The sequence below is a fragment of the Pinus tabuliformis genome, chromosome 8 (genome assembly GCF_031772625.1).
Source record: "Pinus tabuliformis cultivar Carrire ecotype Pingquan chromosome 8, CPIR1, whole genome shotgun sequence".
Taxonomy (NCBI): Eukaryota; Viridiplantae; Streptophyta; class Pinopsida; order Pinales; family Pinaceae; genus Pinus; species Pinus tabuliformis.
In genome coordinates, this window is record NC_142294.1 from 571,069,116 (window position 1) to 571,096,401 (window position 27,286).

The 27,286-nt window shown below is 38.9% G+C and overlaps 1 protein-coding gene across 1 annotated transcript in view; it reads left to right on the forward strand.

Annotated features, from left to right (window-relative positions):
- The first annotated feature begins 531 nt into the window (after positions 1–531).
- LOC149236750 (uncharacterized) overlaps positions 532–27,286 on the forward strand; it is a 69,440-nt gene continuing 42,685 nt past the window's right edge. Inside the window, exons 1-2 of the mRNA XM_089372488.1 lie at positions 532–791; positions 2,819–3,130. Coding sequence (XP_089228614.1) covers positions 688–791; positions 2,819–3,130 — 416 coding nt within the window. The 5' untranslated portion in view covers positions 532–687. The remainder of the gene's footprint in view (positions 792–2,818; positions 3,131–27,286) is intronic.

The window sequence follows — 27,286 nt, forward strand, 5'->3', positions numbered from 1 at the left end:
TTTGTGGAGGGCAGACGCCATGGAGCAAAGGAGGAGTTGCATACCATTCTGCAGGGGCCAGGCTATGAGGGAGATGAATGTGCTTGGCTTTTGGATTCATTTATTGCCTTCTGCAATGTGTTATGAATTCGCTTGAGGTTGGCACTGGGACGATGTTGGTAGCCATATGGCTCTCCTGTCCGCCGACCGACCATCTAATCACATTAACTAACAAGATTGACACCCACATCCGAGTTACATTGCAAACACTTACTTTAATTATTGTTTTTTAATTAGTTAAATACATATGACAAAAAATTGATCCATAAACTATCTTTAACTTCGTAAAACTTAAAATAATTTATTTATTTCTTTCCTTCAATCTTGTAATGACATCATAAATAAATAATTAGAATTACTTTTTAAAAGACATAAACCACCACCACCCACGGTTCCTCTCTATTTTATAATAAATTTATTTATAAAATTAAGAAATTTGAATTTTTATTAATACAAAGGTTTCATGGATATAAACATTCATGGCTGCTTGCACATATTGCCCACTACTTACCATTCCCTTCACGATCAAACCACGGTACCGTTACTCTGGGTTAAACACCCACGAGCTTGTCCCGTCATCCAGCCCTGTTTGCTTGTCGTGCCAGGCTTACTATTTTCTCAAATTCACTTATCTGGAGAGCAGCCATCATGTCTCTCGTGGATTATGCATCTTCTTCCGATGATGACATTGAAGAAAACCAGCATGAACAAGAACAGCATGGGCAAGGCTCGACCTCGCGACCTTCCCATCAGTAAGTAGTCCTACGCTATTCATTCCATAAGCATTTCTTTGAGCGCGTTTGCCTTAAGCGGTATGCTGTATATTAAACCCTATGTTTTAGCTGGCACTAATTGAATTTCAGGGTTGTTATTTAATAATTAATGGAATATCAGTTGGTCAACGTTAAATTCAGTCCGAAATTATACCCACGTGGTTTAGGGTTTTTGTTGTGCCCGGTAAGGACTGGCATGCGTGGCACCGATTTATCTTGTATTACAGGGTAATCTATTAAAATGTCAAAATTTTTAGTTTACTAAAATCCATTACAGATCCTTTTTGTATTTGAATTCATTAAAGATTTTACATATATTTCTTTGTGGCTAATGGTATTTACGACTGGTCTTGATGATGAACCACACTTGTTGGTTCAAAAAACATCGGCCAAAAAATTCTCTCATGTGTTTCTACCGAAAGACTTTGTTTAAAATCAAAGCAATTACGGTTATAACTTTATATTTTAGAAAAATCATTACAAATAGTTCATATATTTTTTTCTTCTTCTATTATTATTATGTATCCCAGAAGAAACCAGCAGTTTGTTTGACATATAACTACTAGTAAACTTCTGGAGTTTATGGTTTATTTTTCTTTTTGTAAAGCAGTTGGCAAACGAGAAGATTTGAACTTTGGATTTCTCAGTTTTCACAGATATTTCAATCACCAATTAAACTACCCAGAAATAATTTATATAACTTATAACTTGATCTAAAAATATATTTAATTAAATATCAAAACTTCAAACATGTTTTAACATCATGTATTGTTCAAAAAAACACACTTATTTTTTAACCAAAAAGCAAATCCTAATGATTTATTTCCTGAACCTGAAAAACAGTGGGGTAAATTTCAATTTTATTTTTCGACGATAATGACGAATGAGGTGAATGAGGATTCTCATATTCATTTCTTAGTTTGTGTTTATTGCATCCTATAGCCTGTTAGTATTTCTTAGCCTGTTTCATTTTATGGAGCGTAATTTATCTATTGTAGCATATAGTTATTTTTGCTTAGTATGAAGATGTTTATTATGCAACTCTCTGTAATTTTCATACTCAGTCCAATGTGTATTCGCCATATTCAGCACAATATGTATTTTTTGTGCAGAATGTTTAGTGTACTTTGATGGCTTCAGAACAGAAACAGCTTTTGTTAGAAAGTTCTTGTGATATGAAGAGATGGTTACTCTTGAAAGTATAACTCTTATATTTGAATTCCTAAAAGTACTCCAATTCTAGATCATTTCTCTGGCTTCCATACTATAGCATGCCATTTCAGTGGTCATGTAGCCAATGGAACCTCTATTGCAACTGAAATACAAATGGAATTATAGTACATAAAATAAACAGAGAAACAATGGTGGCACCTGCACACCCAGGGGTGGATTACACTGCAAATCTGAGTAGTGAACATCTCCAATAAGCACCAGCAACTAGTTGATTTATATTGACAAAATGATAAGAGATACATTTGAGAAGGGGAGCCCCTATTTATACCAATAGAGTTTCAAAAACCCTGATTCAATGCAGAAATTGTGGAAAGAGTTATCAGGTCCTTATTATATAAAGTGGCCTATGTTAATATAACTTGATTACAAAATCTTGAGCACAGACACTAAATAACCCATGTTCATAGAGTTTAATACCGTTTAAGGATGCTGTGGTTAGGTACAAAAGTCATGCAAGCCTGTCCCTTTTAAATATAATGTATACTTAAAAATCATGAGCAGACATACAAAGTATCTCATGTACATAAAGTCTAATACCTACCAAGGATATTGTGGTTAGGCAAAGAACAATAATGTGAGGCTTTTCGTTTTCCCTTTGAGTTCTGTACTCATTATTTTGGCATTGCTGTCTTTTGAACTCATGAACGTAGAATATATGAGGATAAAAACCATATGTGAGCTTTCCATCTCTATTTAATGGCTAGTGACATCTTATAGTTTTGGGTTGACTGTCTTGCTATTTGGAAGCTGACAAATGGTGTTGATATGTATAGGAGCCAGACAAGCTCATTACATGGGCAGCAGTCAGAAGCAGGAGAGAACTCCTCTATAGAATCAATGATAGAACTCCCAGATGCTTCAGAATTGCTTAAGTCACTAGCTGCACCTGCTAACCAAACAGGCAGTGACCATTCTTCTAGGGTTGTTACAGCTATGGCTGCAAGTGCATCAAGGAAAAGGCCAGAGACAAATGGATTCGCAGCGTTATCACCACACAGAAAGCTTCCAAGAGGGAACCTGCCACCTTCAAGGATTCCTCCTGATACTTCGGGAGGTCTTTTGATTCCACCTCAACTTAGGGGGAGGTTTGTGTGTCTACTTAAGAATTCTGTCTGTGGCTGATTTTATATTTCCTTTGTCAAGTTGTGATTGAGTGAGAATTTTATTGTGCTTTTTCAAGCTTTATTTTCCTTTTGTGTTATGATAATTCTATTCAGTTTCAGTTATCATTGTAGTTTTTGCTGCTTGCATTGCTTTTGGGTTCCTGTCTTAGACAAATAGAGTAGGTGGCCTAACTGTAACGTCAATGCAAGGTCAGCTTACAAAATATTCAGGATAACATTTGTAAAAGTATAGAATATATTTTCAACATGCATCTAGTGTTTGATGGGGCTATTTAGAATCTAGATTTTAACACCACAGGAAAAGATCACTCAATTCTCTTGAAACCCCATGAAATGTAGATAGAAGCATTGCAGAGAAGTTGAAACCCTTGAGATATGGTATGAATGCCACTACGGGATGAAGGAATTTCTTCTTGTCTCTTATTGCAAGGCAACCGGACATTAACACTGATATTTACAAAATATGATGAGCTCAAGTGATTGACAACCAAAGTGTTCATGAAAATGCTTCAACTAGATAGTCAGAAGTTGCTAGCACTAGATCTTAAAGCCCAGGATCCAATATTATTTTCTTGTAACCGCAGTTTTGTGCTGGTTCATTTCTCTTAGCTTCCCATCTCCTTGATCATTGTTTGAAGCTCCCAAGAAGTTCCTTTAGCTCTTGAGGGTTAATTTCTTTCTTAGTCAAATGTGGAGATGTGCATTGTATAATGTGGTTTTCATGGCATTTTTTGCTCATGGTACTTTGTTAAGGTCCCATCCTAATTCCCCTGGTTAAGGGAGTGGGTTGTTACTTGATGTATAGTGGCTATCTTTATTAAATAAGGTCCATTAAGACGTTAAGAGTGTGTAATCAATAATGTAAGGTAGCCTCATTAAAGAAGGTTCACTATGTAGTTGATGTAGCCTCATTAATGAAGGTCGACTAGGTGGTTGGTTGGGACAGATAAAAACTATTTATAGTAGTAGAAGCTATGTAACTGGGTGCCAAGTGATTATTATTTTATTCGAGCTTTGCTCGGTTGAAATTCTCCCCTCAAAGAGGCAAATGAACATTGCTTCCTATTCAAAATAGCAATAAAGGTTTGCCTATTGCTATGGCTTCAATACTTTGGTGTTGTTTTATTTGCTTTCCATAGTTGCATTTCTACATTTCTATCACTATTGCTTGACTTTTCTATTTTAGCTATCAAGATACACCACATGCAGTATCATAACACTTTCTTGTGCAAGCATGCACCTAACTTTTTGGTGTCTTTTTTAATAGGTTAAAGATATGTTCAATGTCTTGAAACACAATGATTTGTCATTTAGAGGGTGACACTATGATTGCTAATTTTAGACCCAAGGAATACAAGTGGTGTCACTTGGTTTAATGTCCTCATGGTACTTTGTTAAGGTCCCATCCTAATTCCCCTGGTTAAGGGAGTGGGTTGTTACTTGATGTATAGTGGCTATCTTTATTAAATAAGGTCCATTAAGACGTTATGAGTGTGTAATCAATAATGTAAGGTAGCCTCATTATAGAAGGTTCACTATGTAGTTAATGTAGCCTCATTAATGAAGGTTGACTAGGTGGGTTGGTTGGGATAGATAAAAACTATTTATAGTAGTAGAAGCTATGTAATTGGGTGCCAAGTGATTATTATTTTATTCAAGCTTTGCTCAGTTGAAATTCTCCTCCTCAAAGAGGCAAATGAACATTGCTTCCTATTCAAAATAGCAATAAAGGTTTGCCTATTGCTATGGCTTCAATACTTTGGTGTTGTTTTATTTGCTTTCCATAGTTACATTTCTACATTTCTATCAATATTGCTTGACTTTTCTATTTTAGCTATCAAGGTACACCACATGTAGTATCAAAACACTTTCTTGTGCAAGCATGCACCTAATTTTTTGGAGTCTTTTTAATAGGTTAAGGATATGTTCAATGTCTTGAAACACAATGATTTGTCATTTAGAGGGTGAAACTATGATTGCTAATTTTAGACTCAAGGAATACAAGTGGTTTCACTTGTTTAATGTCCTCATGGTTAGAGCGGGATAGATAAAAAATAATTGTAGTTGTAAAAGCTATGTAATTGGGTGCCAAGTGATTTAGAGGCCACCCCCTCAATGAGGCAAGCAAATATTGCTTCCTATTCAGAATAGCAATAAAGGTTTGCCTATTGTTATTGCTTCAATACTTTGGTGTTGTTTTCTTTTCTTTCCATAGTTACATTTCTGCATTCCTATCAATATTGCTTTGACTTTTTTGTGTTGGTTATCAAGGTACACCAAATGTGGTATCAGAGCACTTTCCCGTGCTAACATGCACCTAATTTTTTGGTGTCCTTTTTTAGAGGTTAAAGATTTGTTCAATGTCTTTAAAGTCAATGTTTTGTCATTCAAAGGGTAAAACTTCAACTGGTAAGCATACACTCAAGGAATACAAGTGGTGCCACCTGGTTGGATGCCCTTGTACACCTTTGTTGGTACTTGGTGAGTAGTACCACATTAGAAAAATATATGGATCCAATCTTCCATGAAATCTTGGGTAAATTGGAAACCTAGTAGATGAATTTGAAACCATCCTTACGTAAACTTTTGAGTTGTCTTATTGCTATAGTACATCTAGCATGGTACTTAGGGGGATCACACTCACATTCTAGGGAATCAAGTAGTTCAACTAAGGGTATGGTTTTATACTCCACAATGCTTTGAAATACCAATTCAATACTTTTGTTGGAAACCCTTAGGTATATTAGAGAGTTATAGCACTTGACACTCCTTTGCTCATAGGACCTTACAAATCCTAGCCTTTGCAACATAGCAAGTGTAATCATAAATTGTAATGTAAGGAATTTGAGAATTTTGTAATACATTAGTACTTAGGCAAGAGTAAATACTCTGACAAAAGTAAAAACGATCCCCTTGTCAAACTAGACCATTGTGTGAGAATTATTTCAAAAGATTCCTCTGACGTTGTTAATCACATCAATATAGCTCTTGGGTAACCCTTTGAGTGGATATTGTGGGCCTAGGTTGGACTTTACCCTTACTGATGGCCTATCTTGGTGGCATCCTCTTATAACGTTGATAGTAACCATTTAGGTGGTCACAATAGTCCTTGCGGTCTACGTAGTCCCATGACACACTAGAAGCACGTCTGTAATGGGCAATAGTAATGTTGAAGTAAAATGCTAGCAATCAAGACCCTTACATAGTGAGTCGATGCAACCTAAGACCAACTTTAGAACCACATGACTAACATCAACAAGCAACTCACTTTATTTAGATAAACTTGACAAACTAGAGGGTATGCATGGTGGTTGTCAATGTTCGATGGGTGATGACCCTCACAATTGTAATCTCTTTCTAGATCATGCCCCCAATATGATTCATTAATTACATAAGTTTGATTTGAATAAGTTTAATGGATCCGATTTGATAGGATGGTTTTACTAGATGGAGTGCTACTTTTCCTTCCATGCTATAAAATATGACACTTTGAAACTCAAAATAGGAGTTGTATATCTAAATTAGGAGTGTTGGTAGTGGGGGCAATTTCATAAGAAAGCATCTCTGGTATACATTACTTATAAGTAGTTTGTGGAATCTGTTTTTGTTCGCTTTGAAAAGGATACTATCTTATAGGGAATACTTACTAAATTGCGTCAAACAAGCATGGTGGAAGAACATATTAGAACAAGAATGTGATTGATGAATTTTTCAAGTAATGTTTTATAAGTGGTCTCAAGGTTTGAAAAATCAAAGCACACATTATGATGAATTAGCCTACTACATGGTTGGAGGCTTCTCAGCTAGATTAGTGTGCAGAGTTTGTGACATACACCTAGTCGAAATGCCAAAACTTTGGTTCAAAACCAAACTCAAATTTTGTGGCACATTAATATTTTGTTCCACCCCTCAAAGTCCACAAGTTGGTGTGGGCAGAAATAGTGAAATGTTAACTCAAGTATCTCTATTATAAATGTGATGACAAATATTTCCTAGGGGTTAAATCTTTGATGTTGAAGTCAATGACTTGATTCCTGAGGAAATCACACATATGGAGGACATTCCCATCCCATACTAGCATTGTGATGAATCCAAATCTCCCATCGTGCATTGACAGGCATTCAACCTCTATAGACATTAAATTTGGTTGGATATAACAAGCATAGGAAGGTGAATGTCTTTATGGATAGCAACAACACTCACTGTTTCATTCACCACTGTATTGTTGAAGAAATATATTGGTATATCCATTCTAGTAACAAATTCCAAACCATGGTAGCAAATGCGGGATCTATGAAATGTGATAACTGTTGGAAAATCAAGGATTTTGCAAATTATTACTTGATAATTACTTGTGATGTTAGTTGGCTTTTCATTACTTATTATTCTTCATTCATCAAGTAATTACCAAAACAATGAAGATCACAACGAAACAAAAGTACACAAGATATAGGCTCCAAGCCAGGGCAAAACCCCTAAGGGGAAAACCCAGAAAGAACGCTTCTCTTCTTATAGAATCTTCATACAATGAAACTTCCAATACCCAAAGACCAAAGCCAAGTCCTTAATCCTCCCAATCACTAAGTCATCCCCCAGCAAGATCTTCTTTAAGGCAACTTCCAAACTTTGACCTTCTGCAGCTTCGCTCTAGAATTTCAACCCTGTAACTGCTCCTCGAAATTTCGGCCTTGTAATTTCGGCCTCTTGCAACTGCAGCTACCCAGAAACCCTAACTTCGCATGTGTGAACACAGAGAGAGAGAGAGATTATCCCAAGAAACTTCGCTTTCTTCTTCCTTCCTTCATCCTTCTAGCTCTTTTTCTCCTTTGCTATTGCAGATCGAACTTGTGATAAGTGAGCGAGACAAATGAGGTTGAGCTCCTTGTATTTATAGCCTCCTTGAGGGGTCGAATAGCCCTCCCTTTAGGCCGATTTGTCCTTGGCTGAGGCCGACTTGGTTTTGGAGGAATACATGGCTTTTTCTTGACAAAATAAATATTTTTCTTTGTTACAATGAGTCCAAATGGGACTATAACACATGACATAATTTCTTCTTTGTCCTAGAATGACCTAGAAAGACCTACAAGCATGAAGAACATGCTTTTGACCTAAACTTGAGCATGAAACCCATGCTTTATATAAAAATAATTTTTTCTTTTCTTTCTTTATACCAAATATACAATGTCATGATTACACATAGGTCATTATGAAGACTGAACCTAGTTAGAATTTCCAACACTCCCTCTTAAGTAGGGAGGTATTCATAGTCCCATCATGAAGTACAAGGAATCTCATCCTTGAAGCATTATCATAAGATGAGTTGGATTTATAAGCCATCTTTGTCAAGCATATATACCTATAACCAACATTGTCGTTGAAGGCCTTAACTAAGACATCATGCTGGGAGGCTTTACCTGAGCTGCTACACTACCTCTAAGGCACATACCCCATTTGGAAGCTTCTGATGGCCTACCTAAAGATCACTTAAATGGGAAGTCCGGATCTAAGGGAGGAAGGAAAGGCAAATGCCTTGTTTGTAATAAGTTCAGCCATTATGCGAAGAGGTGTTTGAATGGTAGGGACACATCACTTGATGATGATAACAATCATTCCAGGGACATCTTCAATGATCGAAGGAATGATAGGTAATGCAGGTCATCAAGGAAATAACCGACTCTTCAAAGAAAGCAAGGAACCCCAGGTATGAAGAATCAAATGTTGTTTCTAATGAGATAAAAGAAGCGTTATCTTATATTGGCCCTCTCCTTTAGATTCTGTGGGAATCTGGCCTATTGATTGTAGTGCTTCAAGGCACTTCATCGGATAGAAGGGTGATCTCTCTAATTTAGTAGAGATGGAAACAATTGTGGGATTATACTTGGAGTCGATGCCACCTATCCCGGAAAGGGTGTAGGGAATGTTACCCCTCAATTGAATGAGGGTAACTCGATTCATTTACAGAATCTCTTTTATGTACCTGCTCACAAGAAGAACCTGGTGTCCATTTCGGCAATGGAAGTCAAAGGTTTTAGGGTGGCATTCATCGATGGAAAGGTACGTGTTTGAAAATAGAATTTTCAAAGATACTTTTTCTCATGGGTTCAGGGTTGGCAATTTGTATCAAGTTGCAGGATGGTCCATTGGGGATCATGTCAATTGGCATATCTCATCTATAACACCGAAGGTCTACTTATGGGGCCCTACCCGATGTGAGTCAAATGGTGACAGGGATACCTGAATTCAAGAAGAGCATGAAGGTACATGTCCGAGATGTACCGAAGTAAAATCTTACAAGGGGACCATTCCCCTCATGTAGCAGGTCCACAGGTTTGGAACAACCCGAGGAGTTTGAGATTCATGATCAGGAATCTCATGTATACAGGTGGAAGAAAGCCCTCTATGGCTTGAAGCTAACCACCCCGGGTTTGATATGAGAGGATTGATAGCTGTTAGATGAAGCTGAGATTCACTAAGAGTGAGCCCATCCAAACCATTGTTTAAAGGTTGTGGATGATAGACCTCTCATACCTGGCACCTTCTGAGGATGACCTATTTTTGAGAGGTGCAGACCCTCTCACTTGCAGAAGTAAGAGGGAGTTGGATTCTAGATGTGGAATGGTAAACTGCAAGCCAGTGACTACCTCGAGGATCTTAACTTTCAAAAGTTATATGGTGGTGATGACGGACCAGATTTGGGAAATGCCTCTGAGTTTCATAAACTCATTTGCATTGATGTTCTTGGTGAACTTCCGTCTGGATATATGTTTTGCAGTTAGCATGGTGAGCTCATATTTGGTTGAGCCTCACTGGATTGGTGCCAAGAATCTTCTGAGATATCTTCGGGGCACAATCTCTCATGGATTGAGATACACTGCCGGAAATATGAAGCTGCATGATTATTCGAATGCTGACTGGGTAGGCAGTGTGGAGGATCACTAGAGCACTTCTCAGTGCTGGTTCTCTTTGGATTCTGCTTCGATATCATGGATGAGCAGGAAGCAGAAGTCGGTTGCTATAAGCACTGTCGAGACCGAATACATAGCTACGAGTATGATCTCGTGTGAAGCTGCCTGGTTGTGGAAGCTCTTTAGTGAGCTGTTTGTACACATGATGAATACCATTGTGATTCTCTGTGACAACCAGGGGGGATTCGATTGTTGAGGAATCCTGTATTCGATGATTGCTCCAGCAGATAGACATCAGATACTACCTTATCTAGGATATGGTAAGTCGATGAGTGAGGAGGCTCCATCGCATTGAGATTGATGTATAGGTCGCAGACATTTTGTCAAAGCCCCGGGGAAAGGTCAAATCTGTGACTTTCCCGAACGACTTGGAGTCGTTGAGAGACCTTCGTATAAGGGTCCTGCATGTTGCATGCATTAAGCTCTGGGAGCTCTGGGGGGCTTGGGGTACTTATTGGAGCAACACACAACCATAGGGCGACTCACCCTCCCCTAATGGTGCACTGTGTACAGGGTGAATAGCTCAGCCTTCCCTTGTGATACCTCGAGGCGACTTTGGGATAGGATGATTCATTCTCCTGTGAGCCAGGATGATTCGTTCTCCTGTGAGCCAGGATGATTAGTTCTCTTGTGGGACATGATGATTAGTTCTCCTATCGAGGCATCCTACCCATGCAGTCTCGGACTCATGGGAAGTACCTCTCATCTGATCAATGAGCAGGGAAATGGGGTTAGGGACCATAGTAGTACTATCGATGGACGCATCGTTGTATCTACCGTACTCCCTATGCTAGGATGACCTCCATTGATCTGGGATCAATGAAACTGATCTGGGATCAGTATGAGTGGTTTGAGACACTCTCTTGTGATATTGATTTGGGATCAATAAAACTGACTTCGGGTCAGTGAGAGTGATATGACATACTCTCTTCATATAGAACTGACTTCGGGTCAGTGAGAGTGATATGACACACTCTCTTCATATAGAACTGACTTCGGGTCAGTAGAGAATGGTATGAGATATTCTCGATCAATTCTTCTTCTTCATGGTTCAGCAGAGCAGAGTAGTGCAAGGCACTGATGGCAGAGATAGTACAATTGAACATCTGGATCAGCAGATGGAGTTCTCCCTAGTTGAGAGGGAGTGTTAAAATTGGCAACTAGGGCCAAACTCCATGTGGGTCATCTTACTTATGGCAGCTGATATTTTTCTTGGATCCCTCTCATCGAGAGGTGTAGGATTGATCTAAAGATCATCCGATTCCGATAAGTATTCATGGAGTTATGAATTTATTTGTGTTATAAGCCAATTCATCAAGGTCGGCTAGCAACCAAATAAACCCCACATGTGCTCAACGTTTTAGTATAAAAGGAGATGACTTGAGAGTCATTTCTCACACACACTTCTATCTTGATTTCTCTCCACTTGTCTTGGGTTTTAGTGGAAGAGAAATCTAGGAGTGGAAGCCCTAGACGTTGGAGGAAAAGAGGCTGCCCTAGATGTAGATAGAAGGCAGCCCTAGACGCAGATAGAAGGCATCCCTAGTGGAAGGCAGCCCTAGACGCAGATGGAAAGAAGCCCTAACGTTGTCCTAAAGAAGCCCTAACGATGTCCTAAATAAGCCCTAGATGCTATCCTAAGGAAGCCCTAGCCGCAGTCCTAAGGAAGCCCTAGCTGCAGTCCTAGAATACCCTAGACGCAGTCATCTAAATGAGGTCTGTTCACAGTGCACACGAGGGTAGGCCGCATTTCATAAAGGAAATTCTGGGCCAGATTTGAGGATGGTTAGGGACTGTTGTGTGCCCTAACCAGTCCCAGAAATTACAGCAGTAATGAAGTGACAAACAACAACGTTTGTATGGTGGGTTGGCAGGAAAGGAAGATGGGACAACAAGGTCGCACGGTGCAGCAAAGGAAGATGGGACAGCAAGGTCACACGGTGTTGCAAAGGAAGATGGGACAGCAAGGTCACATGGTGCAGCAAAGGAAGATGGGACAACAAGGTCACATGGTGCTGCAAACACAAATGGGACAGCAAGCAATCATAGGAGCAACAATGGCGCAAGTGGGACAACTTTTAACTAGTGCAACAAAGCATAGGACAACAAGGTACATAGTGCTGTATAAATGCATGGGACATCAAGGTACATAGTGCTGTATAAATGCATGGGACAGCAAGGTACATAGTGTTGTATAAATGCATGGGACAACAAGGTACATAGTGCTGTATAAATGCATGGGACATTAAGGTACATAGTGTTGTATAGATGCATGGGACAACAAGGTACATAGAGCTGTATAAATGCATGGGACAACAAGGTACATAGTGCTGTATAGATGCATGGGACAACAAGGTACATAGTGCTGTATAAATGCATGGGACAACAAGGTACATAGTGCTGTATAGATGCATGGGACAACAAGGTAGATAGTGCTGTATAGATACATGGGACAGTTATGACATGGCAGCAAAGGTACATGGGACAATGGCAAGCATGGACATCATGACAAGCATGGTGCTGCAAGCACATGAGACATGCTGTATGACAACATGGTTATGACACATGGGACAACAGTGCAACATAAGGTGCAGTAGTATGATGTGTACAACATGGTCATGAGGTCCAACATTGTGATGATGGGTGCAACATGGTGCAGCACGGTGAGGTGCAGCATGATGACGGTATGCAGCAAAATGATAGGTGAAAGAGTCACCTTGGAGAATCAGTTGAAGTAGCATGTCTTCAATTGATCTCATGTATCATCTTCTTAGAGATGATCTATGCTCTTATCTAGATAAGTCAAAGTGTTGACTTTTGTTGTAAATGTACTATCTCTCTCTCTCTGCTGAACTATTGAAGAACATATAAGAAGAATTGATCAAGGGTTTACCCACATTGGGGTTTGTCCCTGGCTAGCGCCACATCTTGTGTCCTCTTGTCTTGGCTTGTCTTCTGCGATTTATGTTTATGTTCTATCTGCAGTTTACTTTAATACTAATGTGATTGCTAATCTGGAAAAGATATTGAGCTAACTGTGAAAATTGAAATAAATTGCTCTAAGCATAGAACATACCTAAAATTAACATCCATTTGATGGATGTTCCATCCCATAGTAGCAATTAAAGAAACAAGTGATATGATTGTTGTATATCTAGCTGGAGGAACAAAGGTTTCTTCATAATCAATACCTTCTTTCTGTGAGAAGCCTCTTGCTACAAACTTTGCTTTGTACATATCAATGCTCCTATCCGCAACATGCTTTATTTTATATATCCATTTTGAAGTGACTATAGATTTGTCATCTGGCCTAGGAACGATTTCCCAGACATCATTCTTCATAATTGACTGGTATTCTTCCTGCATCGCATTCCTCCATTCTTGATGTTTTGCTGCATCTTCATAGGAGGAAGGTTCAGCTTCAATGAGCTTCGTCATATATGTTGCATATCCAGAATACCTTTTCGGCTTTTTACTTTCCCTAAAGGTCCCCTTTGCTGTGTGTCCTTTTGCTTCTTGTAGAGTAGTTCTCAACCAAGCAGGCCTCTTTCGATTTTCAGGAACAATCACTTGTTGGATAGCCTCACTAGGACCTTCAACATCTTCTTGAGTCGGATCTTGATCATCATTGTCCCTCAAGATATCCTCAAAGATAGGTATCTCTTCTTCTTTAGAGTCGATTGGAACATCCAGATGACATCCCTGCTTACCTCAATCCGACGATCCTCCTTAATATAGATTCTGTAAGATTTTGATGAAGCACTATACCCAACAAAGATGCCCTTCATATTGGTAGGATTCAACTTATTCCTTTTGTCCTTTGGTATATGTATATAAACAGGGCACCCAAATATTCGAAGATATCCACATTCAACTTCTTTCCTGTAAATGCTTCTTTCAAAGTCATGTTGTTGAGAATCTTGTGAGAACTTTGGTTTTGCAAGTAAACAATTGTCACACATGCTTCTCCCCATAGGAATTGAGGGAGATCTTATCATGTAGCATGGCCCTGACACATTCTTCAATTGTTCTATTCTTCCTTTCAGCCGCACCATTCTGTTCAGGATTATAGGGAACAATGAGCTCCCTCTTAATCCCTGCTTCCTTGCAAATGCTATCAGTTCTTTGGAGGTATATTCTCCACCATTATCGAATCTCAGAATCTTGATCTTTCTTTTAGTCAGATTCTCCACTTCATTCTTGAATTCTTGAAACTTCTCAAATACCTCATCTTTGTTCTCGAGAAGGTATAATCGAGTCTTCCTTGAAAGATCATCAATGAAGGTCACATAATATTGATGCCCACCAAGAGACTTCACTGCCATAGGACCACACACATCAGAGTGTATGAGATCCAAAACTTCCTTGATCCAGAATCACTTCTTGCAAATGGCTTCTTCATGTTCTTGCCTAGAGCACAACCCTTACAAGTCCCTTCGTATTCTTCCTTCAATTCGGGGATGCCATTGACCATTTGATTTAGAGATGGCAAAATCTTATAATGAAGGTGTCCATACCTTCTATGCCATAGTTCAGAAGGGTTCACATCCAAGTGAACTATGGCTTGAGATAGAGGTGTAAAGAGTCTATATAATGTTACCTCACGAATCCCAATCACCCTAACATTATCAATACTAGAGCCCTTACCCCAAACCAAAACCTCACCATCAACAAAAGCAATTCTATCACCCGTATCCTCTAGACAAGAAATAGAAAGTAAGTTTTTCTTCAAACCTGGAACATATAGAATGTTGTTGAGGTGAATACTTCCGCCAGATTTGAGCTCAATGAAGTAGATCCAATCCCTTTCAATGGATAGCTCTTCTTGTCTCCAAGTTCGATTGAATGAGAGGAGTATCTTTTTAATAAAGTCTGGAGTTGGCTGCATTCTCTCGTCATATGTCTGGAAGCACCACTGTTGATAACCCATACAATTTCATCCTTGAAAGTTCCAGACAAAGCGGAAAATAAACTTCCATCCTTCACTTCTTTTGCTAGCATGGAGATGATCTTTACGATGTAACCCTTGATGGAGATAGCGAGATTCCCAAGGAGCTTGAAACCCTTCTTCATAACCCTTGCCATAGTGCCAACTAGGATGTGATCTTCAGTCTCCTTCTTGCACCTTAGCTTTGATACCATGTTTGTTAAATTATGGTATGTTCTATGCTTAGAGCAGTTTACTTCTTTTCTTCTTATTAGCCACAGATTAGCAATCACATATACATTAAGTAAAGTGCAGATAGAACATTAAACGATCAACAGAAAATAAGCCAAGACAAGAGACACAAGATGTGGCGGCTAGCTAGGGACAAACCCCAATGCGGGGAAACCCTTTGATCAAATCTTCTTTTATCTTCAATAGTTTAGCAGAGAGAAATATTACAAAATCAGAATTCTGTAATTTAATGTTAGCAGCAACAAACCCTAGATCAACAAAGTCAAACTTGGTCAAACGAGTTGAATTTGACCTCCAATATGCTTGGTCAATTTCCGGTCAACTAGCCCTCGAAGAGCTTGAAGAAATAGCCCTTGAATAGCCCCAAAAACACAGTCAAACTGCTGTTGACTGAAGTCAACTTGCTGCCCAAAACTAGGGAGGTCAACGCTGGTCAAACCTATGGACAAATTGCCTCGATTTTTGTGCCAAAATATGTGGCCTGCCTAGGAGAGGCAGCCAAAACCGCACCCTTGATGAGTCAACGCAGGTCAAAGAGACCTTCAACAACTTTTGCGTCCTCCTTTCAGCGTCCTCCTTGCCCTAATGCGTCCTCCTTCTTCCCACGTGTGAGCTGCTCCTTGTATAACCCAAAGCTAAGGAGAGAGAGAAGAATGAGTGAGATGAGATGATGAGAAAATGAATCAACCTCTCTTGTATTTATATGATTCACTGGGCATGTGTGCCACACATTTAACTGCTGGCCGACCTTGACAATTTGCCAAGTAAATACAAATAAATTCATATCTCCATAAATACTTGTCGGAATCAGATGATCTTTAGATCAATCCTACACCTCTCGACAAGAGGAATCTAGGAAAAATATTAGCTGCCGTAAATGAGGTGACCCACATGGAGATTGGCCCTAGTTGCCAATTTTAACAATGTTGGAAAATCAATGGTTTTGCAGATTATTGTTGACTTTCCTTACTTGATAATTACTTGTGATGTTAGTTGGCCTTTTATTACTTATTATTCTTCGTTCATCAAGCAATTATTAAAATAATGAAGATCACAACGAAACAAAAGTACACAAGATATAGGCTCCAAGCCAAAGCAAAACCCCTCCAAGGGGAAAATCCAGAAAAAATGCTTCTCTTCTTATAGAATCTTCTTACAATGAGACTTCCAAGGCCTAAAGACCAAAGCCCTTAATCCTCCCAATCACCAAGTCAGCGCCTAGCAAGATCTTCTTCAAGGCAACCTCACTCTAGAATTTCGGCCTTGCAATTGCTCCTCATAATTTTGGCCTCTTGCAATTGTAGCTACCCAAAAATCCTAGCTTTGCACGTTTGAACAGAGAGAGAGAGAGAGATTATCCCAAGAAACTTCGCTTTCTTCTTCCTTGCTTCATCTTTCTAGCTCTTTTTCTCCTTTTCTATTGCAGATCGAACTTGTGATAAGTGAGTGAGACAAATGAGGTCGAGCTCCTTGTAATTATAGCCTTCTTGAGGGGTCGAATAACTCGCCCTTTACGTTGACTTGTCCTTGACTAGGTCTTGGAGGAATACATGGCTTTTTCTTGACAAATTAAATATTTTTCTTTGTTAGAATGTATCCAAATGGGACTATAACACATGACATAATTTCTTCTTTGTCCTAGAAAGACCTACAAGCACGAAGAGCATGCTTTTGACCTAAGTCATCTAACACAAGGGACACGGGACACGCAAATTCGAGTGTCCGACAAGAGGCACGTAGACCCCCTGGAACAAGACACGTTATATATTTTTTTATTGAATATATATATATATATATATATATATATATATATTAAAAATTAATACTAAATAGATATCTCAATGATTTCATATTACACCTTATTTATGATACAAATTCAGACATAGATCTAGATTCTACATTTAAATTTGTAACTTTGTAAGTTGTACAATGTAACATTATGCATACAAATACAATTGTGATAGATTCATCAATGATCCAATAGGAGAAAGACAAGAAACTATAGTTTTATCATTAAGTCATCAAAATCAAAATCTGTTACATAGGTAGTAGGTAATGAGTCCCGAGGATTCCTGACTAGCAATGCTAATGACAAATAGAAATAACAAATAAAAAACAACTACAAGGTAGTAGGTAGCTCATCAATCATCATCATCAAAATCAATATCACTGTCATGGTCACCACTACTCTAGTTTGCTGCATCTTGCTCCTTTGTATCCAATGTAATCTCTGCATCTGCTGGTGTGGAGGATGACCCTTTCAAGAGTATCACCATCATCAAGAGTGACAGGATCTAGCATTGGCTTGTTAAGATTCAAGTTGGCCAATGCCAACTCAAAACTGTTGTCCAAACCCATGTCATCATGAAAGACATCCCACATCTTTGTCTTTCCCTTCAACCACTCATCCGTCTGCATGTAAATAAGATGTAGGTTGGTGTGCACATACACCCTTGTCTCTGCCTTGGATTGCTCAAGCTTGCTCTTCTTGACACTATACAAATCCCCATATGTTCTCCAATTCCTCTCGCAACAAGAGGAGGAAGTAACCTAAGAGAGGAGCTTCATTGCTAATTGCTGTAGAGAAGGGCTTGTTGCCCCATGAGTTGCCCACCAAGAATAGGGCTTCTTAGCCCCCCTGTCTCTAATCACATCATAGCCTGCAAATCGCCTAGTGCCAGTGGAAAACTCTGCAAAGGCATCTCCCACCGCATCAAGGGATGCTCTATCTTGAAATATCCGCCTTAATGCATCCTTCCTTCCCTGTGAAATTTCACCATCCATGTGAGGAGGGAATTTGCGGGAAGGTCCACCATTCAATCACTCATGGCTATACTATTTTGGGTTCAATGAGTGAGCCAAACAATGCAAAGGTGTGCAATTCTTGTCCCATCTGCTGACAAGAATATCCTATATGGTGGTGAAGAAGGCCTCCGATGATGTCTCATACTCAGGGCACTCACTCTGTAAAATAATGGTCCTCACAGACTCAATCATGGAATCTCATCCCTCATAAAGCTCTCCTAGGATTGGTTGGTCTATATTTGCAAATCATAGCAAATCAATGATAGGGTCCATGATCTTAATAGTGAGATCTACCCTCTCCCACCAAGCATCATCTAACATTGTGTCCTTGACTCTTTTTGAGGTTACTTGATCTATCTTTTCCAAAAAGACCAAAACTCTGAAATAAGCATGGCCCCAAGAGTGGTCTTGACCTCCCTCAACCTCTTCAACATGATGAATGAAGAGGCAAACCGTGTATCTGCAATCTTCAACAATGATAGATAGGTGTACTCGTAGATTGTGAGGGCATTAGTACGATTTTGTACAAAGTTGCGGAAATGTCGTGCATCCTCAATAACACTTCCAATCCAAGGCACATCAAAAGCAATAGTTTTAAGTGCTAAATTCAAGGAATGGACAATGCAAGGTGTCCAAAATAGTTGTGGATATTTAGCTTCCACAATCATGCCATCAACCTTGCAAACAGATGCATTGCCTGTAATGATTTGCACACAAGATCAACAACACCTACATCTTCAATAACTTTAATGAGTGAGCCAAACAATGCAAAGGTGTGCAATTCTTGTCCCATCTGTTGACAAGAATATCCTATATGGTGGTGAAGAAGGCCTCCGATGATGTTTCATACTCAGGGCACTCACTCTGTAAAATAATGGTCCTCACAGACTCAATCATGGAATTTCATCTCTCATAAAACTCTCCTAGGATTGGTTAGTCTATATTTGCAAATCGTAGCAAATCAATGATAGGGTCCATGATCTTAATAGTGAGATCTACTCTCTCCCACCAAGCATCATCTAACACTATATCCTTAACTCTTTTTGAAGCTACTTGATGTATCTTTCTCCAAAAAGACCAAAACTTTGAAATAAGCATGGCCCCAAGAGCGGTCTTGACCTCCCTTAACCTCTTCAACATGATGAATGAAGAGGCAAACCGTGTATCTGCAATCTTCAACAATGATAGATAGGCGTACTCGTAGATTGTGAGGGCATTAGTACAATTTTGTACAAAGTTGCGGATATGTCGTGCATCCTCAATAACACTTCCAATCCAAGGCACATCAGAAGCAATAGTTTTAAGTGCTAAATTCATGGAATGGACAATGCAAGGTGTCCAAAATACTTGTGGATATTTAGCTTCCACAATCATGCCAACAACCTTGCAAACAGGGGCATTGTCTGTAATGATTTGCAAACAAGAATCAACACCTACATCTTCAATAACTTTAATGAACAACTCACCCATATATTGTGCACCCTTGTATTGTCCAAGTGCATTCACTGATTTCGAGAAAATTGGTCCATTCAAGGAAGACACCATGAAGTTGATGAGTGGGTGGCATGCTGGATTTGTCCATCCATCAGAAACAATACTAACCCAGATGTTGGCCATTCTAATTTAATAGGCTCAAGCATTTTGTCCACCTCTTTCTTTACCTTAGTCAACAATGTGGTTCTAAGCTTCTCTGACCCAGGAGGCACATACCCTCATGGAGCCCCTTGAGTTAGAGCTCGACACATCTCAAGAAATAAAGGTGATCGTGCAACATTAAAGGATATGAAGTTCAGATAGAAAAATAAGGCAATGGTGATATCAAGGTCTTCTCGTCTCTCTTTCTGAAATATCTTGCCACTGGACCAAGTGCCACTGCCTTTTTTTTGTTGCTTGACCTACACCCCCACAAAACTCTCAAAATGAAATGTGCTATTGCTTTTCCTCAAGAATGGAAGGGGATCCTCATTCTTGTTTTTTTAGATGATGCAACCACCCTTGCCACACTAACATTGGCCTCTTTTTCCATTTCTTTCCTCTTAGCTGCAAACACATTTGCACATGCTCCAATTCCACAACCTGGTAAGCCCATCAAATGAGCTTTCACATGGAAATTAGTGCTTTTGAAATGATTGTTGCAATCACTTCATGTCCAAGAAACATGGCCTCCTCCCTTTAACTTGCTGCCTGGCCCTTGATCTCTTGTGACATACTTCCACAAGGGATATTTACTTTCTTGAGCTTGCTGTTTTTCTAAATTTATTCTGCCCTCAACATTTGAAGCTGATGTTGCAACCCCACTTCTAATAGAGGGAACACTTGTAGACCCTTATGAAATTGGAACAAGATGGGGAATCACCAATGGAGACATTCTTCCCCTTCCCTGTTGCCCTTGGTTGAGTCATGAATGCTATAAAAAAATAAAGAAAAAATGCATAAGCATGTAAACAAAATGGGCAGGCAAACTGATGTAGCAAAAATGGAAGCAAAATGCACTTAACGGTTGCTTGAATCACCTCCAAAACGCTCCCAAACCCTTTGCTAGTCGCTCCCACACGCCACAATAAGAGAGAGACACAAGAATGAGGGATAAATTGGTTCAAATCGGGCTTTTAAAGTCGCGTGACACGCTTTTCAGAGGGACATGTGTCTTGAAATCAGGATTCAGTGGCTCGTCGAATCCGATTCGCGTGTCAAACGAATCCCACGTGTTAGGACACGCTCAAGCCTCGAATTGGACACATGTCCATCAATAATTGTGTTCGACACGTGGGATTCGAGACATGGGGGGGGAGGACGAATCCGGTTTCTTAGCTTTTGACCTAAACTTGAGCACAAAACCCATGCTTTATATAAAATAAAATTTATTTTCTTTCTTTTTCTTTCTTTATACAAAATATGCAATGTCATGATTACACATAGGTCATTATGAAGACCGAACATAGTTACAATTTCCAACAATAACAAGTGTGACAATGTGAAACTCGAAATGGGTTATTATTCCTTGAAGCTTCGCATGTTTGCCATTGAAATGGAAGCCATGATATTGTTTTTGGTGTAGAATGGTTGAGAACAATGGGTCCCATTACCATGTGTTTCTTGGAATTATACATGGGTTTAAAAGGATGGGTATTGTTACACTGTCAAAGGTCTCAAAGCAAGTTCTCCAGAAAGCATTAGTTTTCACTCTGTGGAAAGGCTCTTGAAGAAGAGACATTCAAGCATTATTGCACGATATAATGCCAAATAATTCCTAAAGAAGGCATCCCAGTTAGTTCATATTCATTTGTAGGTGGTTTTGGACAAACATAAGCTGACTTTTGAACTTGCCCATGGACTACCATCGTCATGTGGTGAGCATGATCATAACATTCCATTAATTCGCCAATGTGTACCAATATCATGATCCTTTTCCACATAAATTTGAGATTGAAAAGATCATTCAAGGATTGTTGGAAGCAGGTGTGTTCCGTCATACTACCAACCCTTGGTCCTCTTTGGTTGTCTGGTTCTAAGAAGAAGGCACTTGGCACATGTATCTTGACTTTCACTCTCTTAATTAATTGACGATCAAAGATAACTTTCACATTCCAATCATTAATGACTTCTTGGATGAGCTATATGGAGCACTGTACTCCACTAAAATTGACCTCCATTTTGGTTATCACCAAGTTAGAATGAAGCGAATATTCCTAAAATTTCTTTCCGCAAACATGAAGGCCGTTACGAGTTCCTAGCGATGCCTTATGGTTTTAGCAAAGCACCATCCACTTTTTAGAGCCTCATGAACAAAATCTTTTGATTCATTTTGCACCATTTTGCCTTGTCTTCTTTCTTGATATCTTGATATATAGGAAAACCTGGGAGATAGATGTGGCACATATGGATTAGGCCTTACAAATCCTCCACAATCATCAAATATTCATCAAATGTTCGAAATGGGATTTCGGCACATCAAAAGTGGATTATTTGGGTCACATTGTGAGTCGAGATGAGTACTGTTGATCCTAAGAAAGTGGAGAGAATGAAAGAGTGGCCATGCCCCAAGATTCTCAAAAGTTCGTGTGGATTTCTTTGTCTCACTAGTCACTACAAGAAATTTATGTTGAACTATGGTAAAATTGTAGTTCCACTCACCACCTTGCTCGAGAAAAATTCCTTCGAATGGAGAGATATTCTAAAACATGCCTTTTAGTGTTTAAAAGATGTTTTATGTACTACTCTTTCCCTAGTCATGATGGATTTCAATAAGATTTTCATCTTAAAATGTTTTGCATCATGCAAATGTATTGGGGCAGTGTTAATGCAAGAGGGACACCCATTGTAAACAATTGTGTGATTATTTTTTGGGTAAATTGATATATGAAAAGGAAATGATTGGTACTCTTCTTTGAATTGATATGTGGCATCCTTACTTGATTGGAAATTGTTTCTAGATTAAGACAAACTATTGTAGTTTGAAATACTTCTTGGAACAAAGGTTGTCATTACGAGAGTTGTAAAAGCAGGTCACGCAAATGTTTGGCAACAATTATGAGATCATCTATAACAAGGGTAAGGAAAACATGCTCGTCAATGCTTTATCTTGGATGTATGAGGAGGATGGCTCCCTATTTGCTTTCTCTTTACCAACACGCAACTGGATTGAGGAGATACGTTAGAAGTGGTTCACTAATGCCAATATTGTGCAACTTTTGCAATAGCTACATGCAAACCTATTAACTCTCAAACCCGCTGTTAGGTCCTTAGAATACTAGTGTAGCCCCCTTATTATTATTGTTAGTGTAGACCCCTATTGTTATTGTTGGCCCATGTAGCCCCCATATTGTTATTGTTGTGCCCCATAGCCCATTATTGTTATTGTTGTGCCCTTACATTATTATTTTTATGTAGGCTGATTATATTGTGATCCCTTAGACTCCTATATATACCAAGAAGGTCTTATCATTTGTATCATCCAAGAATTGTTCATTTATGTGATGTAAAGGAGGTTTCCCCCTCGAAGAGGCTAATTTTCAAGTCGTTGATCTATCTTTTCTTCTATTTTGTGATCTGGTTGCATAACATTTGGTATCAGAGCATTGGATTCTAGGGTTTCACATCTTCAAACATGTATCTTGGCATATTTGCCATAACTTTTTTTATATGAGGCTTCAAAAGTTGAAATTTCGACCACGTGGAGCTGAAATCTTGGTGAACTTCGTGTACGAATTTTAGATCTTGGTTCGCTATATTTTCTGAGATATGATCCAAGGAAGTTAGGGTTTTTGTAGGCTCCAAAATTCAATCTCAAACAGGTGACCTAGGGAAATTCGTCATAACTTTCTCTATGAGAATCGGATTTGAAATTCGTAAAAATTTAATGAAAGTGCACGGAATGTAGTTTTTCATGTATCATTTTCAAGGTCGAAGGTTGAAACAGTGACATGTGGCATTCCCTACAAGTTCACTCTACTGAACCAGTCCATAATTAGGTCATCGTGGGAGATTGGGCATAACTTTATGTTGAAGAATTCAATTTCGGTCTGACTTGTGGCATTGGAAAGAAGACTCAGAGGGACACCATAGGACGAAATTTCAGACCTTGGAGAGCCAAAATTACAGAGAGACAACAATTTCAATATCGAGCTCCTAAAAAGCAAGAAAAATGTGTGTTTTTTTTAAAATTTTGCATAACTTTTGTTTGAAAAATTAGTTTGAAGTGATTCAGGCACAGTGAAACATAGATATTGTTGTTTGATTCCAAAATGCCTCAAAGCAAAAAAATGGACACACGTAGTAAGCAACTAGAAAACTCTACTATGACATGTGAATAAGAGGAAGAAATTCAACATGATATATCAAAATTATCAGACCAAGTACAACAAATTTCGCTCTCACAAAGAGTAACCAAAAATGAATTGGAAGCGATGATGAATGTTAAGATGGATGGTTTAGAAGTAAAAATAAAAAGGGACATGGAAGGTTTGAATGATGGTTTAAAAGAAGATGTGGAAGTAATGATGAATGTCAAGATGGAAGGGTTGACAAAGTTGCTGCAAGAAAGGCTTCCCAATGGTGACAAGGTAATCCATGAAAATCATGATGAGGACAAAATGAATATGAATTATGATTTTAGAGACTCCAATGTTGGGTTTAAGACCCACCACATTCCAAAGATTGATATGAGGAAGTTTGATGGCAAGGATCCGGTAACATGGATACTACAGATGGAGCAATATTTTGATCTCCATGATGTGCAACACACACAAAAGGTACGCATTGCATCTTTATATTTAGAACCCAATCAGTTTGTATGGTATCGATGGCTTTGTTCTCGTAAACCACTTGTCACTTGGTCAATTTTTACGGAGGAAATGATAGCACATTATGAGGATACAAAGAGCAACACCTTCTTTAGCCAATTGATAAATTTCAAACAAAAGGGTTCAATAGCGGAGCACATTGAGGACTTCTAAAAATTGAATATCAGGGTAACTAATATTCCAGAGGAGCATAAGATTGATGTCTTTATAGGGACTTTAAAGGATAACATCCAACATGAGGTTTGCCTTTGGGAAACTGATTCATTGGAGAAGTCATTCAGGGTGGCCAGAAAAGTTGAAAGAAAAATGATGGCAACATAAAGATGGAAGTGTTGCTGCTCCTAGCCTTCCACAACCTACAAGGTTGACACCACAACAATTGGAGGAAAAAAGAGCAAAAGGGATTTGTTATAGTGGTGATAGCAAATACACTAAAGGTCATAAGTGTGTTGAGAAGAAATTATTTTACATAGATTGTGAAGAGGAGGAAGAAAAGGAACACGAAACATTAAAGGAGGAGGATATACACCAGGTACCAACCCCAGAGAAAGAAGAAATGAATCCAGCCATATCTCGTAATACATTGGAATAAATTACCACTCCAACTCTCAAGATAGAAGGATATATCAAGAAGAGAAAGGTAATAGTGTTGATTGATTCGGATAGTACCCATAATTTTATTCATTGTAAGATAACTAAGGAATTGAATTGCTTTCTATATCCAACACCAGAGTGTCAAGTGATGGTTGCAAATTGAGGAACTATAAATTGCTCTGGAAAGTGCTGCCATAATATCAAGCTAACCATGTGTAATGTGCTATATTAATTTTGCCCTAAATTTCTTCAGACGTTAGGGTTTTTATCAACACTTGTTTCATTCATTTACTCTCATCAAAGTATTCTTTTGTACTTAGCATTTCTCAATAATGCAAACAATTGATTAAAGTGCACATAACAATGAAGGCATTCCACAAATATTAATTTCGTCATTTTTTTAAACAACGGGCCCACAACGAATAACCACAGGTTTATCTAATTCATCGAAAGTATTAACAAGCGTTATGTCAACCAAACATTAATTGTTATCAAATTCCATAAGATTGGCGGACCCACAGTGGTCGCAAATGTCAATAGATAAGTAAGGTATTACCCAAATTAGCAGTGCCACAAGTCGCAATTCGTTCACAGATCAACAAAGTCCCCTAACTAGAAAATTGACCATAATCTAAATAATTTAGCTAGACAACTGGCCATAGTTAGGATTTCCTCTGCAATATTTAATTTCTTCGGAGCTGGTAGTCTTTGTCCTGTTAGAGTCTCCATGTGGCAAGATTTCAAACTTCTAGGAGTGGTTCCCAATATAGGAAACCTTTTCGCCAATGCTTTCGACGTACACAACAATGATTCTGTTCTTTAATTCCAAATGCAGGTTATTAATCCCTTAATATGTTCGACGTCCCAAATTGAGATAACACTGTATCCTCCTCGTTTCTTGTGCCAGAGTCGATCTCTATTCCCACAATTAAATCTTCGATGTTGTATTGGATTCCTGCTCGGGCTATCCCTTCCGTAGTTCTTAATCCAATGCCAAGATGACCAAGCCAGTGGTTTAGTCATACAAATTCTTGTGACGTTAAGAAAGAACCAATCAAGAATTCAACTATCTTTCCAAATACCAGAGGATGATTCCCAAAATTGTCCAAGCGATTTGCTACTGTCTCAAGATTTCCCTGTGCCAGAACAAATTGGAAATAGATTGGTGTCAGTTAGGGAGGAATCTTTCACCACCGAAATTGACAATAGAAATGGGTCTCAAGACTTCAAAGCTAATGCTCAAGAGAAACATATAAGTTGATCCACAATGATCCTCCAAAATGAATCCAAGTCTTCTTTATTTATAGACTTCCTTAAGGGGTTTCACTTTCTTAAGTGGTTGAGTGTGTCTTACTCAAAGCCCCAGATTTGGGTTTTTCACCCAACTTACCGAAAACTCGCCCACAATGGGGGTTTTGGAGTTTTATCCCCCTTTTTGAAGGACTATAGCTTGTGGGGACAAATAGGCTATTAAGTCCATTGGTCCTCAATTGGTTGAGGACATCACAGTCCCCCCTGCCCGAAATTGCTTGCCCTCAAGCAATTGCAAATTCGGGTGTTGTAGAATCCATTCTCCTTCCTATGTCGCGTCCTCCTCCAGTAAATTCTTCCATCTGATGAGGTACTCCAGAATTACCCTTCCCCTTAACTTCTTTTCTTGAACGACCATGATCATTTCTGGAATAAATTCCAATTGTCCTTCCTCATCTAATGGTGGCAACTCAATAAAAGTGGTGACCTGCTGGTCTATAGCCTACTTGAGGCACAATACATGAAATACATTGTGGATTCTGCTATCACTCGGTAGCTCTAATTGATATGCCACTTCACCCACTCTTCGGAGAATTTTGTAACACCCATAAAACCTTAGCTTCAGCTTCTCTGCCCTACTCTTCTTGAGTGTAGATTGTCGATAAGGTTGCAATCATAGGAAAACAAGATCCCCTACCTCAAAACTGCACTATGTTCGACGCTGGTTTGCGTACATCTTCTGTCGATTTTGAGCAACTTGAATATTCTCCTTGAGTAGTACCCTAAGAATGTCCTGACTCTCCTGTATCCAATCCTTGGCAAGGGTTGCCTTGCGGTCTCTGAAGATTCTATCAATGAAAAAGGGTGCATCATACCCATACAGAGCCTTGAAGGGTGTCATTCCAATGGATAGGTGGTAGGTGGTGTTGTAGCAATGCTCCCTAAGCTACAACCACTTGATCCATGCCTTTTATTGACCTGTCACATAGTTGTGCAAATACCACTCAATCCATTTATTTCC